This window comes from Vanessa cardui, chromosome 18 (assembly GCF_905220365.1).
Source record: "Vanessa cardui chromosome 18, ilVanCard2.1, whole genome shotgun sequence".
NCBI lineage: Eukaryota > Metazoa > Arthropoda > Insecta > Lepidoptera > Nymphalidae > Vanessa > Vanessa cardui.
In genome coordinates this window covers 3,318,654-3,339,046 of record NC_061140.1, presented here as the reverse complement: position 1 = coordinate 3,339,046, position 20,393 = coordinate 3,318,654, and the positions used below count along the sequence as shown (strand labels likewise).

Here is a 20,393-nt window from a genome sequence, read left to right as displayed (position 1 = left end):
TCTGTCTATATTATTTTTTGCGTTACAATCTAAAATTGTTTGTACTCTATAATTCATCCATCTTAACTTTTGTGTTTAATATTTTAGTAGGATTGGATGATCATGTCTGCTACGTATTAAAATACGCTTATTGTATAGGATATTAGTTGAATTTTTGTTCTATTTTTAAAACTATACGTAAATAATAAATAAATATATTAGTTTGTGTGAAAATTGTTAAATCAACATCTCTCCGAAAATCAGATCACAAAACACGCAAAAGCACACGAATTTTCGCAAAAAAATATAATAAAATGCATAACACAATTTTATTCCTGTCAATTCAACACTTAACGTGATGAAATAAGGTCGAATTTGCAACAAACATATAACACTGATAATGTTAAAAATGAAACATGCTTAAACAGCAAACAAAAATATGTAAATTTTGTTATTTATAATAACATCGAAACGAAGTGACCACATAAAACACATATAATTAATTATAATAATTTTGTAATTCACAATTTTAACGGTCAAATTAATCACTCATCGTGTTGGGTAATAGATTACTTTAAAATGAGTCTTTACTCTAGAACCGGTCTTTTTTTTTCTTTTCTGGCAAGTATGCCTCGTTAAAATTCGATTTGTTCGTCGTGTTCGAAATTCAAAAACATCGATACAGATAACGAAGGATTCGCTCACCTCAGATCTGTCACTGGCTGTTCTGAGTCGCGCTGCTCCAGTTTGGAAGGTCGGTGGTGGTGGTCCCAGTGTGTCAGTCGATCCTCGGTTGACGAGAGATGGATGTGTGGCCATGAACCGGTGTATCACAGCCAAGTGGTTCATAGTCTGTTCCGCGACGTCTTCCAGCTTGCGTAGTCTAAATTCCACGCTCTGGAATTTATATTTGTACTCAATTCTTTAACATTTGAATGGAATTTCTTATTTCAAATTGATGATTGATCAATACTAAATATTGATTGATGACACACCGTTTGAATGGTGAGTAAACCAGTACAACTACAGGATTTTGGAACATAACATCTTAGTTCTTAAGGGATGGTTAATATTTCTTACAGTGCCAAAACGCCATGGTGATCACTTTATATTATACAACATATATATATATTTATATATATATATATATATATATATATATATATATATATATATATATATATATATATATATATACATATATATATATATATATACATATATATATATATATATATATATATATATATATATATATATAAACACACTTATATGTATACAGACAGTAAATGTTTTACTTTAATAAATAATAGTTAATTTAGAATATTAAATGAAAGTGTAGCTAATTCCAAAAGTCATTACAAATTGAACCTTTCGTTAGACTTAACAAATGACTAACGTAACGTAAGGTACATATGTTTTTTGGAAAACTTTAGAGTTTATTTGTTTATTTTAACAAAATATATCTACGTATCAATCAAGCGTTGAACACAAAGAAGAATTAATGTTTGGTAATATTTAAATATATTATAATAATTACGTTTAAAAAGTAAACAAATCATATTTACTCTTGCTTTGAAAACGAAAACGTTCATTTCGTTAACATCATTCGATTACCAGAACAAAATCCACGTCACTTGCTTCAAAGAAACTTTTAAAAGCCAAAACAAAAGTGATTCGGTAAAAAGGTTAATATGAATAAAACAATATGAAATCCCAAACATCTGGCTCGGAGAAGGGTCGACAGATGTACCTGTTGACAGCAGAGGTACGGGGACAGGGGAAAGGGGCGAGCTATGGCATACGGAATTATACTTCAAAGAATAATTTCCAAATATGTATATAGTATATCATACTCGAATCGAAAAGAGGTAAAGATAAACAATCCCTAGATTTACATATTCCGTTGGAATGCAAACAATACTTGATGAATCGCTACATATTATATAACAAAGTTGATTCCCCGCCGTCTGTACGTTTAGATCTTTTAAAGTAAGGAAGAGATTTTATTGTGGTTTTCATCAATAAGGAATATGAATATTGATATTATATAAATAATACATGCATATTATAGCATAATATCGATCCGCCCCAGTTTCGTACGGGTGCAATACTGATACTAAATATACCACACAATTTGTTTATTTACATCGCATTAAAAACTTCTAAAATTATTAGTGTGTCTTTCCTATAGTCTATGCATTATTACAAAAATCTTCCTTTCGAATAGTTCTATCCATTAAAAACGGTAAACTGTGTCTTTATGTACATCTCCTTGGTCAAAGGTAAATGAAGTTTTAAAAATGGCAACCCTACTGTAATCGAAGACGAAAGATTCGAATCAAAAATATTGTCGTACAAGACAATAACCCAAAAATTCGGGATATTATTATCGTACAACACAACCCAAAATTTCGGGATGTTTGGCCTTATATTCCACTAGAATATGTGATAAATATCGAAAGGAACTTTGTTTCAACGGATGTCCCACGAAATTTAGTAGTTTTTATTTTATCAGCATTACCTGTATAGATTGTATCTGACAGTTAGCTTTCTGATTGAAGTCTTCCATTTTGGTCGTGATATGTTCCACTCTGTCCGTCGTATTTCTGACTCTTTCTTCTATCGAATTAGACAACTTTACTTCCTGTAATGTATTATATTATAGTAGTCAAAAGCCTCGAAATAAAATAAAACTGTTACATAACCGATTTTAAGGATTATCTTACATTTTTGTCGGTTACAATCAAAATCCACAAGAAAATGTGCGCCTAAATTATCTATTTATGTCAAATCAAAATATACAAGTCATCTATAAAATAAATGATTGAATATCTCATAGATACAAATTTTTGAAAAAATGTAAAAACACATTTATAAAAATAGCTAAGTTATCTAAATTCCGTTTATATAAACATGATCAGTTAACGAATAGTTATCAAACTTTTTTTTATATAAATAAAATGAAACTTACCTGTTCCCTAAAATATCCCTCAACACATTCCTCCTCGAAGTCATAAAGTCGTTCCATATCCTCCTTCTCCAAGAACAATTTTAGACCATTATCGTATTGGAACCTCTTGTGCGATACATTCCTGGTCACCCATTTACACGTGGCGTAAATATGGCAGAATATAATTAAGGGCGGCGGTAAGACTGGCTTCTGTTCATATTCCATGACCACGGTGAATCTTTGGAACATCCACACCTAGTAATCAGTATATTAGTTAAAGTTGGTGTATCAATTTTGGTGTAAAAATCTGACGTCATAGTTATTGCATACTTTTTTAACTATTTTACTTCGATAATTTTATATACACCACAATATTATATTTTACATAGCAATAAACAAATACTTTAAGGACTCTAACTTAATGAATTGAATTTTATTTGCGAGATCCTTTCATATTTTATTCGTCGTTCAATTTAAATATGGAACGACATCAAACAGACAATACAATATTATTATTTTGTCTATTTTTTATTGGATTTTGTTTATATGGGAAGAGAGCAGAGATATAAATAAAGGAATAAGAATCTGTTGATATTATTAATCGATAATAAAAAGAGATTTTATTTAAAAAGTTTACAACGAAAGCCGACATCGGTTAGCAAAAAGCACTACCAATCTAAATATAGTACATTATGCTATAATGGTCGAATCCGTCACGTTTTATGGTTTCAGGAACAATGGCTTTGAGGTCTAGCAAACGTATCATAATTTACATATAAATTGGAATAATTTTAGTCGTATTTGCACAGTACATTATACATGCAAACGAATGTTTCAGAATCATCAATACATTTTCCTTATTATTTGATGCATTCATTAGATTTTCGATTATTTAATCGAATAAAAATTAAAAAGAAAAATCTATTGATCTTTCTTAAACAAAACAAAAAATAAAAAGCAAAACAAAAACCTGATGCGAGACTTCATTGACTTCGTTAAAGATATTGTTAAATACGGCGATAAGGAGATTTATGAGGAGGATATTCGCGACGAGGAGGTATATCGTCATCGCGATGGGTGTGATCCAGCGGCCGGTCACGCACTTTTGGTCGCCGATCCCGAAACCACATTCGGGTGCGATGTCGGGCGCGAACACCTCGCCGTACAACATGAAGTAAGGTTGGAAGAATATCTACAAATAACGTGACGGGTGAACTAAACGATAATATAAACGTATATAATAAATATAGGCTCAGAATAAAAAAATATAAAACCAAAGTATGATTTGTAAAACATTTGATGAAAATGACGAAAACGAAATTATAATAGAATCGTGTGGTGAATGAAATGACAATCATAAATAAAACAATGTAAAGAAAATTAAGGATGAATACTAACAACTAACTTTAAATAACTTTTACATAAATTACACTACCGCCAAACTACATACATAACTACCCTATACCAACGTAATCAAATCTCGCAACAGGTAACTAAAACATCGATAAATCATAAACCTTGCGGGTCATAAAGTGATTACCTGACTGTAAATCATGTCATTACAAGTATAATAATTGTAATGGCATTATTAATATAACAAGAATTGAAGTAAATAATAATCTCAGGTGCAGAGGAGGATGTATAGTAAGTCAGTAGCAATTTATTATTAAAATAAACACAATACGACCCGCTTCAAATTAATCAATCTGCAAAATAAAAATACTACGAGACAACGACTACGATTCAAGATTCGTGAACCTGATGAGACACTCCGTTGACTTCGATGAATATATTATTAAAAACGGCTATTAAAAGGTTCACTAATAGTATGTTAGCAATGAGCAAGTATATGCTCATTACAACCGGAGGCACCCAGTGGCCGACTCGGCACTCTTCGAGCCCTGGGAGCCCGCAAGGTGGAGCCATTTGCTCGGCGAATACTTCACCGTACAGCATAAAGTACGGTTGGAAGAATACCTGCAATTGTTAGTATTGATGGAGATAGGTCTTGTCCTACATCTGTGATGATGAATGTTAGATGGATAATTGCTGATTTACACAATATACATAATTAAATTAGTACGTAATGTCAAATTTGGATTCGTATAGTTACTTTCTTCTGAAGTTGAAGGTAAGTTTTGTTTTCAATGAGTCGAGATGGCTCAGTGGTTAGAACGTCTGCATCTTAACCGATCATTTCGGGTTCAAACCCAGGCAAGCACCACTATACATATGTGATTGATTTGTGTTTATAATTCATGTGGTACTCGGTGGTGAAGAAAAACGTTGTGAGAAAACCTGCATGTGTCTAATTTCAACGATGCATGCAATGCATTGCATTCCAATGCAATGCATTCCACCAATCCAATTCAATGCAATGCATTCCACCAATTGCATTGGTGGAATGCATTGGTACAGCGTCGGGAAATATGTTCCAAACCCTCTCCTAAATGGGAGAGGAGGTCTTAGGCCAGTAGTGGGAAATTTACAGGCTGTTACTTTACTTTTTTTGTATTCTTGGTAAATATTTGAAATAAATTTGTGTGTCGTCATCTCGACAATAATTCTAGTACGAGCTGATTGATTGAAATTTTATTAAATCTTTCAACATTGTTCCCTATTAATCTTTATTTAAAAGTATAATTTTTAAACGATTTTAACACCAATTTAAGTTTAAAATGCTTCGTAAAAATCAAACGGAATAGGACATAAACCAATTACTTGAAAAATGCAAATAAATGCTAATATCATTGCACTTTTAAATGTTTCTGAACTGAATGCAAAATATAAATTAGCATTAATTGCAAAAGGAATTTATAACGAGCGTATCAAGAGAAGAATCATTTTTCAGGTCTCGACATGTTTCATTAGATAGGTTTTATCAATTATCAGATTCAACTTACCCCTCTTATAAGATACCAACTTGCTTCCTTGTCTGGGTACAATATTGCCTGTCTCGCCACCCCGAATGACATCAGAACAACCAGTAACAGCACCACAAAGTATATCATATTCTTTACCATTTTACCCATCATCGTGACTAGGGGACCTGGTAATGGACACAATTTTTTAAGTTAATTCTTCGTTTAGAGACATTTATTTGTGACAATAGGACTCCAATTATTTTGTCAGTATGGTGGAGGGTGGATAAGGCTCGAAGAGGATGGGTCAATCAGATTTACTTGGTGGTAGGGCTTTGTGCAAATCCGTCTGGGTAAGTACCACCCTTTATCAGTTATTCTACCGCCCAATAGGACTCAGTATTGTTGTGTTCCGATTTGAAGGATGATTGAGCCAGTGTAACTACAGGCACATGAAATATATCAACTTAGTTTCCTAGGTTGGAGCGTATTGACCATGTAAGGATTAGTTAATATTTATTACAGCGTCATTGTCTATGAGTGATGGTGAAAAATTCTTACATATGCTGATAAAAATTAGAATTCAAACCAAAGTCACGAAGATAGACCTTCATCATTTTTTATTTTAACATTTTATTTAAAGGCAGGTAAATATATATCAGATTTTAAATGTAGCCAATAACATACAAACATCTGATATGGCAAAGTTAATCAAAATTAATTTAACACAATAAACTTACCTAAGTACTTATTAACGCCCAATATGTTAAGTATACGTAGATACCAGTATATGATATCGACGCAGTATATGACGCGTCCGACGTCCATCGAGCTGGTGCGCAGGCGCAGCGTGAGCCCGACCAGGAAGAATATAATGAATCCTGCGTCGTACGTATTCCACATGTTCCACGCCCACACGCTGAACTTATGTCTGTATGGGTAATTAATTAAAGCTTAGTGTATATACATACATCTAAATATCATCTCTTCGTCCATTGTGTCGACAAATAATGATAATAATGACTTAAGATAAAATATACGCTATTTGATTTGAATTAAAACCAAAACATACTTTATTCGAGGAGGGTTTTCCAAGCGCTTTTGAATAGTCATTTAAAAAACTATATTAAGTGAAGCTACAAGCGGTTCGAAATGCAGATTCTACTTTCTGAGAAGAACCGACAAGAAACTCAATAGTTACTCTTTTTCAAAATTTAAAAATACAGCGTCATGTTAGTTAAAAACAATTACATGTGTATATAATACATCCTGCTTGGTAGTCGACAAGCTAGATAATCTTGTATTGAATAATATGCCTTGTTTACCAATGCTACTTTTACAAATTATGTGAATGTTAAAAGCAAAGTTTAAAATATTGGCGGATCTGAATACAATCTCAAGATTAAAAGCAAGTATAAAGCTAAGTAAAACTACAGAGAAATATTCGAAGCAAACACAAGGTTTTCATCCAATTCCAATAGTGTTCCAGTATTGTATCGTTATTAAATAAACGTGCAGACCAAACGAATAGCGGTACGTTCTGAATTAAAACAATTATTTGTTCTCTGTGATAAATAAGTTCGTTTCATATTACGAGCTAGCATATTTATTTATTAAATATGTTATAGAACAAGACAAAAATATTGTACTTTGAAAAAAAAAAATTGCATAATGCTTAATTGTCTTTTTCCACAAAGAAGACTTTACTCTATAGTATTATCATATTCATCAGTCTCCCTATCCCAATTTTATCTGGAATCGGCGCAGCATGTCTTTCATACTTCTCTGTCGTGACGTCATCTCACAAGTAACATTCTTTCCAGTCATATCAGATAGTCTTTCGTACAATCTATTCATCGTTTCATTGGTAGAACTTAACATAAATATACTGTATGAATATATACATCTATACACATATAAATACTGAAACACGTAAATAACATAAGCCGTTAAACGTAATTGAATAAATTGCAAAGGTCGAGAATTTAAACTTTTAAATGGTACTGTACTAAATTGAAATCACAATGAAAAGGGATTAGTCCTTTCGACTTAATGTTGATACTAAATAAGATTACGTTAGAATAAAAGGTTCTGAATAAGCTGTTAGGTAAATTAAAAGTAAAACGAAGCTATACTGTTAAGTACTTAAAATTTGTATAATGCGAATTATAATTTTATAAATGTTATGGGGTTTCAAAGATAAATAAATATATATGAGGGAACATCACATACATTACCCTGATCCCAATGTAAGTAGCTAAAGCACTTGTGTTATGAAAAATCTGAAGTAACAACGGTACCACAAACAACCAGATCCAAGAAAACATAGAACATTAATGATAATCTACATCGGCTCGCCTGGGAATCGAACCCGGGACCTCGGAGTGGCGTACCCATGAAAACCAGCGTGTTCATCACTCGGCTCAGGAGGTCGTCAGAAAGATAGAGAAATAGATAAAATATATCTTACCTAATAGCAACAGGCTCGGACGTAATAATTTCTCTGATCTTCTCACATAAAAACGTAAGTATATAACATATGGAGTATATCTCCGGCCAAGATGGCGTCGGGTCCATCTTGACTAATACTGTATAAGTGAACATCAGTAGGAACAATATGTAGGCGATCTGAAAGCAAATTAAAAGTATGTTATACAGATTATAATTGACACTACCAAACTTAAAACAATTGAGTCTCGAGGTTTAGGCATGGTATCGTATGGTTTAGGCACTTTTATTAAATTAAGCGAATTCAAGGCATATTTTTTTTGTTTATGAACCGATTTTGATGCTTCTTTTTGCGTTTTCAGTATATTTACAGTATTATTTAATGTTGATTTATGTTTTTGTACTGTAAAATAAAATTTAATGCAAAAATAATTATTAATACCTTCTAGTATTAGGATACTAAGTGGTCATTTTCACCAATTGACATTGTACCACCAACCAGAGGGTTGAAGACGTTATTGTTTCTAGGTTACTTTATTGGTTCAGACATCACCCAGGTGAGGTCTGAACTAGTCTGAACAAGATATTTTTTTTAGGAATACATTTCTTGGTATTAATATTTCTTTAAAGAAATTTCCGTGTGAATAATAAGAAAGAAATAAGTTAAAACATCATTATATAACCCTATATGATAGAAAGGGACAGAGAGAACCTAGAGTTACCTAGAGAGAGGTACAATTATTTTTCACCACGTGTAATTTTCTATCACACCTACACACCTATATTCTACACTACTGTTAGCTGCCTAATAGAACTTTGTTAAAAAAATACATACGACCGCTTGTGGTTACTATTTATATGGTTTTTTAACCTAATTATAAACGAGTCTTATAGTAAAACGGTGGGAGATAAATTAAGGGCTAGCCCTATATTAAACTCGGCGACTTAATAAATCTTCTCAGGTGCGTACACGAAGTCGTAACGTAAACTCGTAAGTTTATATTACATTCTAAGTTATAAAATTAGTAGCTTCAAGTTATACACTGGTATGAATTAAAAATATTATCAAATACCCACCTATAAGTATTATTACTTGTAAATATATAAATATAAAAAAATACGTTTTAGTTTCTTGATTTAATGAAGGGAAATAATTATTTTTTAATTTAATTAATTATTAGATCAAACAAATTAATTATGGTCAATTACCATCAAATTGCCAATTCATCTAACTCAACATCTTATATAAATATAATAAATAAATAAAAAAAAAAAACAAAAATCTTATAACATTGCAGTCTAATCCGTTGTTTCTGCACAACGTGTTAATAAACAAACACATTGATATTATATTTTAAATCATATTTACATTAGCTCCACCTAAGTTAGAGGAAAAAACTAAAACATTTCATCGTCCGCCTGAAATTGTAAAGAGTCAACTGATTCACAGAGTATCAAAATCACCGTCACAGACGTTACCCTTGGGTCTCATTATCATCAATCGGATTGCATTTAACGAATCTAAGAACTGATTCAACAAATAAATAAAAGAAAATGGTATTAATGTGCTTTACGAAGTCAGCTCACAGCAGGGTGACGATGGTAAAAAATTTCAGAAATACCAGTTTAAAACACAGTTTTCATAAATTCATCGAACACATTCAAAAATTATCTACAGTATTAATTTTTCGTCATTATTTCAATAATCAAAACTAATTATTATCTAGTAGGCACTTCAAATATGATACTCACCGAATCCGCCCAAAACTTAGTGATCGGCGCCGTGAAAAATTCATATATCTTCTTCCTCAGTCTCAATGGTCTCATCCTCTTGTCCTCCGGCACGTGGTACTCCGGCAGATCTCTGTACGTCGGGTCCCAACCAATTTTACCGACTTTCCCGTTTTGATCGACCCTGGTTTCGCATTCGGCCCCTGAGCCAATCAACGCCTGCTTGAGTTCAGAGAAAATCGTATAAAAGTTACCACGGCGTTTACAAAGAACAGGTTTCAGATAAGATTTCAGGTGTGTAAGTTCAGAATAAATGTGAAATGAAATTGAAGGATGTAAATAACGAAGCGGACATTTAAAACAATAATATTATTAATTAGAAACAAAATCTTGATAACATTAGTAAATCAAAGTTAACTTTGACTTTACTTTCTTCTTGTTTATTAATATGAATTTTGGTTCTAATTAAAAAAAACAAGCATGTATATACAATTCCAGTAAAAAAGATCTGATTCATTTGAAGACGGAATCACGTATAATTCCATCTATAATTTCTTTTGCATACTCACCTATGTATATGTGAATATAAGGTACATTGTGATAAATACGAAATAAATTGTGAAAATATAAAAAGCAAAAGCGGAATTTGACATCAAATACAAAATGCCATTTATACATTTTATACATTTATTAAAAGTTAATTAGAGTATTAGTAAGAGTGAAAATGTTAGTAATTATATTGAAATGCTAAAAGGTTACGAAAAGATTACTACACAGTAAGAACGTGTACCAACGAATAGTATTGGAATGTAAAACAAAAAATGTCATAGTATTCTTTAATTAACTAATTAGTATAATAATTCAAGCACAATTTACTTCTACAAATACATATTAATATAAATAGTGTTATTCATTTGTTTGGTATTTATTATCAAATATTACAATATTAATGTTTTTTAGAGAATTTATTTTAGGTTATTCTGAATGTACAAATAGAATTGTTGAACATTGTGTAAAACAAAAAAAACTAATTATGATCACAATATTTTTAATTACTATTTATTTCGAATAATATAATGTTTAATTTGAGTTTGTATATTTTCTTTCGAAACCTAAAATTTGTCCAATGATAAAAGCAACAATTATTTCAATACGAAATTATCTACGTTTTTGATAACATTTAAAATGCTATTATTTCTAGGACGACTAAATTTAATAAACAATAATACATTTATTATTTCGTGATCAACGCCTTTAGAAATAACTGGAGGTATTGAAGACTTTCGTTGAAAGTAGATATTTGACCTGCCTTTTTATCTAATACTCAATATTTTAAGCACCCAAACTCGTGATCTAAAGAAATACCGTTGTAATTCCAAAACGACACAATCAGTTATTACTTGTGGCTTATTAACAGTTGGATAAAATCAGGGATGCATGGCATAAATAAACGGATTTCTCATTTTGGTGGTCGATGTTGGGAAAAACATAACATCAAAATATGTTTATTCAAATGCGAAACTAAACAAAAAAAGTCGTTGTTAGAAATTCAACAATTTATTTAGCAAACGCGCCAAATATTCGTCATTTCAAAGTAATTAACAAAATTATTTTCAAATAATAATGAAACCGTGATTTTAATTGCAATAACGATAATGCCACAAAACCACAATAATAGTCAACATTAATTGCAAAATTATTCACTGGTATGTGAAGTATTCATTTACTAAAGTAATCATCTATTGCATGTAATTGTCTGTTTCAGTAAAATCGTAGGAGGCTGGAAATCAATATCGAAACATTACACTTGATTGATCAAAAAGACGTTTCGAATAACAAAGCAACTTTAGCCTTAAAATTATCAGAAAAAAACCAAGCTTTCTTTCACTAAGAGCGTTTCGCGTGTTATGTAATATCCGAATAAGAATTTGATGATTATAGGCAGACTCGGATTTACAGGGGGCCTGGAGCAACAGAGGCGTGGAGACTAATAATTACATTATGATTAATTAGAATATTTTAATTTCAATCAGTAAGATATCATTTATGTTCCTGCATAAGTAACTTTTAAAACAGTTATTCGTAAAATTATTCTCTGCTCTGGGTGTCTCTCTCATTTGGAGGCCCTATAGCAATTGCTCCGGTTGCTCTCCCCTAAATCCCTGCTCATTGATAAAGCAACAAGCAATGGTGCATTTCTCTTTAAATACTAAAAATACTCAATATTACACGCGCATGTTACAAGCGATTGATAAAACTAAATTACACGCGCATTTTACAAGCGTTTTATAAGAGTGAATAAAACGCGCTAGCACTTACTTTAAGTTACAAGCGTATAACTTGGCTGACAATCGTCTAACGCTTTAATTCAGTTGTACTGGTCATGTCGGACGAAACGACTGACAGTACTCTGTTACATGACGCGATGGCACTGGCTAACCTTATTACTGCGATGTTCGAGAATGTAATACTACTAGAGTTCTCGTTAAAACGTCTGATATTTACAGATTTAATAGTATTCTACTTGGTGGTACACAAGAGAAATAAGATTTTAGTACCCTAAATTGGTGGCGCATTGTGTGCACGGATTATTAATATTTCTGAAAGTGCCAATGTTCCTGGGCATAGGTGACAACTTACTATCAGCTGATCTATTTGGCAGGTTGATTATCTTAATAAAAAAAATGCTTGATGATAATGTACTATTATATATATACATACGAAATCTCTTGATGTTTCCTGTTTACATTATTTCTATCTCTAATCTTTTATATTCGGTTCTCAAACTGATCAATTATAAGCTATTAACTAAGTGACAGTACTAGAAAAAAAACTTTAAATAAAACGGGCTCGCTTTAGTATCCGCTGAAGAAAGAAATCGTATTGAGAGGTTTGGCCACAAATCATACCGCTAGAAACTGTGTTTTGGAAAAAATGCAATTTGTTATTCTATCCTTGTCGCACTTAGATATTTTGATTATTATTTTTTCTTTCTTTTCAGGCAGAGTATTGATATAATTTAGTATCCAAAAGTCGCAACACCGGATATTAAAGTTCACCCAAAAAATTATACTTGAGTGTGAAAGAAATTGCAGAAGCAAAGCTGCTTAAAACGTCTCGTTTGCAACACAGAAACCGTTTAAATCAGTACCTGTTTGCTTTTAAACTGTTGTCCCGGTGGCACTATCTTCTTAATAGAAAGGGTTCGTCGTTTCACCACACCTGCCTATTACAAAACATTTACAGCCAACATTTACTTTGACTATTCCTTCAAATGCATACAACTTAAAAAAATCTAGTTTGATTTTTAATAATATGATTGTTTTTCATGATTTCTTAGAACAAGCGAAGCGCTATTAATCCTATGCGTAAATAAATCACAAAGAATGGTGCTCATTGGTGCTGCAAAAGGTTTTCTAGGTATACTCAAAAATGCCGACGACAACGGTTCTTAAAGTGCATTAGGAAATACAATATTAATATACATTTAAATATATCGTAACATTTTCTTCTAAGGATAATATGACGTTGTTAACAAAGGCAATTCCGGCTGAAAGAGATTTTTTATTCGCTCGTAAAGGTGCAAAGTTCTAAAGTGCGTTATTTCAGTAAGCTCGACAGATACCTGAGTGCTTTTATTCTGCTGTCCGGGAGGGACTATCTTCTTAATAGAAAGCGACAGTCGTTTCACTTCCCCGATCTAAGTACGTAATTTTTTTTTGTATATTATTTTCATTGGTAGCGATTTTGAAATTGGAATTGGGTAATTGAAAGCCTTATTGGTTATTAGCTGCTTAACTTAAAATTATATGAAACTAGCGACCCGCCTTGGCTTCGCAAGGGTGCAATACTGAATTTGTTTAAATACGACAACACATTAGAAACTTCTAAAATGATCAGTGTTTCTTTACTATAATGTCCTTGTATAATGTCGTCCTATCGAATCACTCTATCTATTAAAAAAACCGCATCAAAATCGCTTGCGCAGTTTCATGGATTTAAGCATAAATAGGGATATAAGGTCAGAGAAAGCGACTTTGTTTTATACTATGTTGTTATGAATTTCCTTGCATACTTTTTTAAATCTTATATTATATGTGTTCGCGTATCGTTCATCAGATCTGAATTTATATATAAATTTATATATATTATTCTAAATCTAAACTTGGTACCAACTTGTGAGAACTAGCATAAAAATTGTGACATATACTTATTGTTATTCTTTGTTCACAAATAATTACAAAGTAGAATTTCAACGCATCAGCTAGTACATTATCAGCTATAAAATATCTCACTGCTGGAAAAAGGAGTCTGCTTATAAAAGTGCAACCTTTTTCTTCAGCTTTAGACCCCAAAAAGCAAATGTCCTCCAGCCTAAATATGCTGGTTTTCTCATTTTTTTCATCGGCAAAAAAATTACATAAAAACTTATTCGATCTTGTTCTAATTTGAACCTAACTTTGAGATCCACAGATCCTGTTCACATTTAACCGCGCAATATTGTCATAGACTATGAGTAGAGTACGAATATTTACTTTTTCGAACTAGCAACCCCTATATTTTCACTTTTTTTTCTCTTTTCACACTGCGATGTTATTCAAATAGACACTGGCTGTAAATATCAACGAGTTTCAACTGTATCGTTTAAATATTAAAGTTCGTATATTTCATTCTTGTTCTACATTTCTTTGCTGTAAATTTCAACGAAAAGTATTTCAGTATGCAAAAAATTTTAGTGCATTCCGCCTAAATTGCACTTCGTTCTAGAGAAACAGGAAAAATAAGAATGCTAAACGTCTTTTATTTTCCTAGACTGAAATCATTTTTATATTTCTCTTTTACTAAATTTTCTTTTTGATCTTACGTAGATCATTTGTTTATATACAAAAGTACATTGTTGGAATTAAATTTTTGTCTTATATATGTACGAATGAAATAATTAATTAAAGTCGGAATTAAAAGTATTAGTCGCTGTTATTATTATATCTGTGAATTTGTAAATAAACGTATGAGATGACTGAAAATTAGGGTTATTTCTACAGAAATTAGATATTTGTTTAAATTTTTGTTTTAGTTATGAGTAAGTTTAGTTAATATGCACACAGAGATCGTAAAATAGGATAAAAACAATTAATGCAAATTACTTTACCGCGTACAAACAATTATATCAAGCAACCAGTTTAGTAAGGTCTACTAACTAAAGATTTTAGTCTCGCCGGTGTTCGATTCCCGATCTAATTTAATTTGGTCAAATGCTGCTAAAACAACTAAATTAATTTATCTAAATGTATATCTCTGAAGCGCAATGGTAAGCAACTAAACAGAAAACGGTACCTCGGCGTCCGTTGGGTCTCTCGTACTCCTGTCGTCCTCCATGCTCTCGTTCTCGAGATGTTCCTCCTCAGTCTGCGGCATCAGCTGCAACTCTTCCTTTGACTTGAACTCCAGTTGCAGAATGTACAGCGGACACAGCAGGCTCAGAATTACCTTTGACATCACGACAAAGCCGATGTGGCAAACGAAACGCTGCTCGATCGATGCTAACTATCACTTCGACTTAAGCATTACATGCTACAATTACGTTTAGCTAATCGAAAATATTCGACGTCGATTATGCTATAACATTCTTTATGTGTAATGAAATAAGTGTCAAAATTGGTTGTAATATTCTTCGAATAATCGGCGTCAATAGCATGCTGTCAAGCGACTCATTGACACACAGACATCTATCTCGGTATCGCTCATTACGATCGATATGTTATTCTCTAAGACTACTACGTGCCAATACAAGTCTGTGCGTTAACAAGATGAAAGAAAGATATGTGAGGGTCGATAGTCTAGAAGGTTACCTTTAAGTTGGTATTCTTTCGGGTCCTCAGACCTCCCATCCATAGGTCGGCGAGGATGATCTGTGAGCATGGGTGAGCGAGGAGGGCGCGGTGGTTAGCAGCCACGGCGAGGCTCAAGCATGTCTGTCCGGACCAGTTCTGAAGTTCACAAGTCAGCAGCTGTTGCGCTTGATCGTCATCTTGGCGGTAACAATAGTCTAATAATTCAAGCGCTGAAACAATTTATTTTACTGTAATCAATCAAATCTTAAGCTGCAGAATATTATGTAGCAAATATATCTTATAAAATCTTTTAATATCCCAACTTGTTGGTTTTAATACAATTTGCCGAAGAACGTGATTATTTTACGTGTTAAGACTGAAGCACTTTTTCCAACATTGAGATAATCAAATCAAAATATACTTCATTCGAAAGGCTTTTGACAAGAACTTTTGAACCGTCATTTAACAACTATTTTAAGTGAAGTTATCACCGGTTCGAAAAGTAGATTCTACAGAGAAGAGCCGGCAATAAACTCAGCACTATGACAAATGGTATTTTGTATTTGAATTAAAAATATGAATATTTATTAAATAAATAATTATATCGTTTTTAATTTGTGGTGGTCTGTATATATTACACAAATAGCAGACCAAGCCACGCGTTGTTGTGGCTACGTTATGCGTTACATTATATTGTATGACAATGTTTAGGGAAAAAAATTTGAAATACACTGAATGTAATGGAACAAATTTAACGTCAGTATATTTAGTGGTTTTTGAATGATACGCATTAAAAAATAAACGGTGACGTTTAATTTATAAATAAAATCCGGAACACATTCTGTTTTTAAAAAATATAAGCAATCGTTACAGTAGGCACATATTTGTCATCGCTGATGTGTAAGAAAATAGGTTGATGCATCAAAAATTTTCTTAACAATAGCGTAATTTTAAATATTTACTCTTGAGTATTTCTTATCACCAAACGTCGTTTATACGCATTGCACCAGTGAAACACGTCAATTTTTAAAAAAATCGCACTACTCTTATGCAATTCTGTAAGATTTCACTTCGTATCTCACTCGTGAAATGTTGACAATCAATAAAGCATTGTGATACGCGCTTATAAATTTATAATTAAATATTAAAGTTACTACTGCAATCACATTCTGACATTTCACGGGTGACTTTCGAATTTATTTTTACAGAATAGCCCTACTTCTCCGCTTTAGCAAGTCTTATCATGATGTAACTTGTTTCTATAAATAGCCTTCTGCCGATACGTGATTTTTTCAAATCGGCCTGACTGAGCTTGAGATTTTCGCGATCAACTAAACCAATAAACTATATACGTGTTTTTTTTTTCATAAAATTATCAAGATATGTTTTTTTAGAACAATTTGAGACAGAAAAGTTACTATTGACTCGGTTTTATGAAGGAAAAAAATCCTTCTAATACATTAAAAACACAATAACAATAGGTACACACATTCACTTTTATTCTCTCAATGCAATCTATTCTTTTTATTTTTTCTAGAAACCAATACAATTAAAAAATTAGAACTGCTATAATAAATGTAATAGCTAGTCTTTAATTATATTTTCGCCCTCAGGAATGGAATTACAATTCAAAGGGACTAAGGCATTAAATTGTAATTACTACCGGATATTAGCAATTCTACCAATATTCCCACAGTCAGTTCACAAGTTTTTTTTAATTTGATTTCTCTAAAGATTGTAAGCCTCAAGTCTCCTTACCTTTGGTCTCAAACTCCTTGCCATAATGACGTAATTCCTCATAGACCTCGGTTTCCATATCGTCCTCAGCAGCTTCATGGGCCATCGCTTTGTACAGCTTACAGGCCACTAGTGATTTAGCAAGAGCCTCCTCCCCATGCGTCCACATTAACAGAGCCATCTGATGCCGTTTTGTCAAAACCGCCCACATCTATTGAATAAGCGAAGTAAATTAATTTAATTTGAATTATCGAATTCATTATTGTATTTCTTTTTAAATTAATAGATAAATAAGAGTCGAGATGGCCCAGTGGTTAGAACGCGTGCATCTTAACCGATGATTGCGGGTTCAATCCCAGGCAAGCACCGCTGATTCAAGTGCTTAATTTGTCTTTATAATTCATCTCGTGTTCAGCGGTGAAGGAAAACATCGTGAGGAAACCTGCATGTGACAAATTTCATAGAAATTCAGCCACATTTGTATTCCACCAACCCGCATTGGAACAGCGTGATGGAATATGTTCCAAACCTTCTCCTCAAAGGGAGAGGAGGCCTTTAGCCCAGCAGTGGGAATTTACAGGCTGTTGTTGTAGTTGTTGTTTGTTGTAAGTCTTGAATTTCCAACATCAAATGTATATTTATATATTTTAATGTTGGTCTCTTTAACTATTGAGCTCGTATTAATAATGTTTAAAGCTGGTGATAGCTAGGAACGTCGATTCAACTGAGAATAACTAAGAAGAAATAATCAGTGATTATATTTTTCATCAATTACGTACATTTTTGTATATAATTCTTGAACTCGGCGGTTTGAATTCGTAAATCTACATATGAGTAATACGTCAAATGTATACTATCGAAACTTCTAAAGTATAGTAAGTCTAAGCCCAGCAGTGGGATATTGACAGATCGTTACTGCCCACATCTTGCTTCATTCATGCTTCACATTTAATTAGTAATGTATTTCGATTATATCGTTTAGGTTATATTCAACGTTTCTATGTTTTATTTATTTAATAGAATCTTTATTTTATTATAACAAGATTTCGTTGGTTGTAATAAATAATCCGAGCCATTTATTTAATTAAAATATGATCTTAAATATTGTATCTTCATTATTAACTTAATTATATTAACGAAATGTTTCGAAACAGTTCATAATATCTGTCTTAAATATACTCTAACTAATAATTCTTTAGAAACATCTTTGCGAATTAATGCTCAACGGATCCAAACCATTCGATAAATTTTAATAAAGATGGTCTTGGTTATCGTGATATATTTTGTCGATAAAATGTAATCTACGCGAAGGGAAATATTTCTAAGGATAAAGAAGCTGCTTTTACAATTATGACATCAATAAAGCATGTTGATTTATTTCATAATATTTTTTAATACAGTTCTTAAATTATCAAAGAATTATTAACATGGATGACAAACCCAAATCATCACAATGATAATGATGACCATATTTATAGTGATGGTGATGGTGATGGAACATTTTATCGCAATCATAGTTATCTGATTAATAAAAGTATCAGTAAAAGTATCTAATAGTACATTCAGCGAGTGTTCAATAAATATTAGGTAAGTAGGATATTTATTATATTATTCCATCACCTTTTTTATAATTATTAATTAATAATTTTCTAAATTAATTAATAATATTTCTTGATTATTTAATAGTTTAGTGGAATTGTTATATGTATTTGTTTTCACTTAAAAATATTTTATAAAATATGTTTATTGTAATGTTATAAGTGCATGCCGAGACTACCTGTAATTAGTAGAACATTTTCCTTGATTCAAGTTGTTATATTGTACGTATTCAATGTGTTATTGTATCTACTGTTGGTTGTCCTAAGTAAATAAATAACAAGTGATGATGATGAAATAAATAAATCATTAAACATACATACTGTAAGACAGTTGATTGATAACTAAAACTTACCAATAGTTCATTGAATGGGTATCCGAACAGAGCCATCTCAGTGGTGACTGGCATGAAGCCGGTGATGAGCGAGAGCCCGCCCGCGTTGTGACGGGTGAAGGACGCGCTGTTGCGATGAACGTTCACGCTCTTGTTCATCACCTTCGCGTATATCGGACGGAACTTGCGACGGGTGTAGTAACATCTACGATTGATAAACAAAATTATTATTTGCATGCGCACATTGAGACGGGTATAGTACGACACAACTTAGATGTAGCATCGGCTCATTCAAAAAACCGATTACTGCCGGTTTAAAAAACCAATACAAATAGCTCCCTATCGCGTCATTCGACGCGATTCTTAATTTACTTTTACTAACTACGTTTTTTTAGTTTACTAATTCTTACAAGACTAAAATAAAATAGGAAATTTTAAATGTAGAAATATGGATTTGAGTCATGAAAATTGTATGCATGTTTGTTATGTTACTTTTCTTTAACTTCCTAGTAATTAAATATGTTAAGTAAATGAAAGTAATGGTTTTATAAACTTTTGTCATTAGACGTATGATGCATCAGACACGTTATATTTAATTATTTAAAAAGGTACATTGAGAATATGCATATTTTACACTGAGTAAGAAAAACGTAGACTTCGGAATATTAATGCATACCAATTAAATGTACACAACGATCAAAAATGTTACAACTTGAAAAATAATTTTGGAATATTTTATACTTATATAATACAAAAAATAAGACAAATTACTTATATTAATAAAGTTTCTTTAAAGTTGGTTTACGTATGTTCTAATTATTGATAAATCTTTCGTTAGTTTTTCCTAAAAGCATGTTAGATATAAAGTAACATCTCCCAGTAATCTACGAAAATGCTATAATCCTCTTATATGTCAAGATATA

General features: G+C 31.9%; 1 protein-coding gene across 8 annotated transcripts in view; it reads right to left on the bottom strand.

The window, feature by feature from the left end:
• LOC124537682 (transient receptor potential cation channel trpm) overlaps positions 1–20,393 on the bottom strand; it is a 347,813-nt gene that overhangs the window by 13,186 nt on the left and 314,234 nt on the right. For 7 of the 8 annotated variants that reach the window (XM_047114599.1, XM_047114603.1, XM_047114602.1 and 4 more), the window contains 12 exons: positions 19,492–19,675; positions 17,562–17,751; positions 15,822–16,033; positions 15,307–15,459; positions 9,994–10,194; positions 8,264–8,421; positions 6,534–6,724; positions 5,836–5,981; positions 3,903–4,124; positions 2,954–3,187; positions 2,504–2,626; positions 685–876 (listed from right to left, as the gene is read on the bottom strand). In XM_047114599.1, the coding sequence (XP_046970555.1) occupies positions 685–876; positions 2,504–2,626; positions 2,954–3,187; positions 3,903–4,124; positions 5,836–5,981; positions 6,534–6,724; positions 8,264–8,421; positions 9,994–10,194; positions 15,307–15,459; positions 15,822–16,033; positions 17,562–17,751; positions 19,492–19,675 (2,206 nt within the window). The remainder of the gene's footprint in view (positions 1–684; positions 877–2,503; positions 2,627–2,953; positions 3,188–3,902; positions 4,125–5,835; positions 5,982–6,533; positions 6,725–8,263; positions 8,422–9,993; positions 10,195–15,306; positions 15,460–15,821; positions 16,034–17,561; positions 17,752–19,491; positions 19,676–20,393) is intronic. The other variant, XM_047114600.1, reaches the window with a different exon arrangement.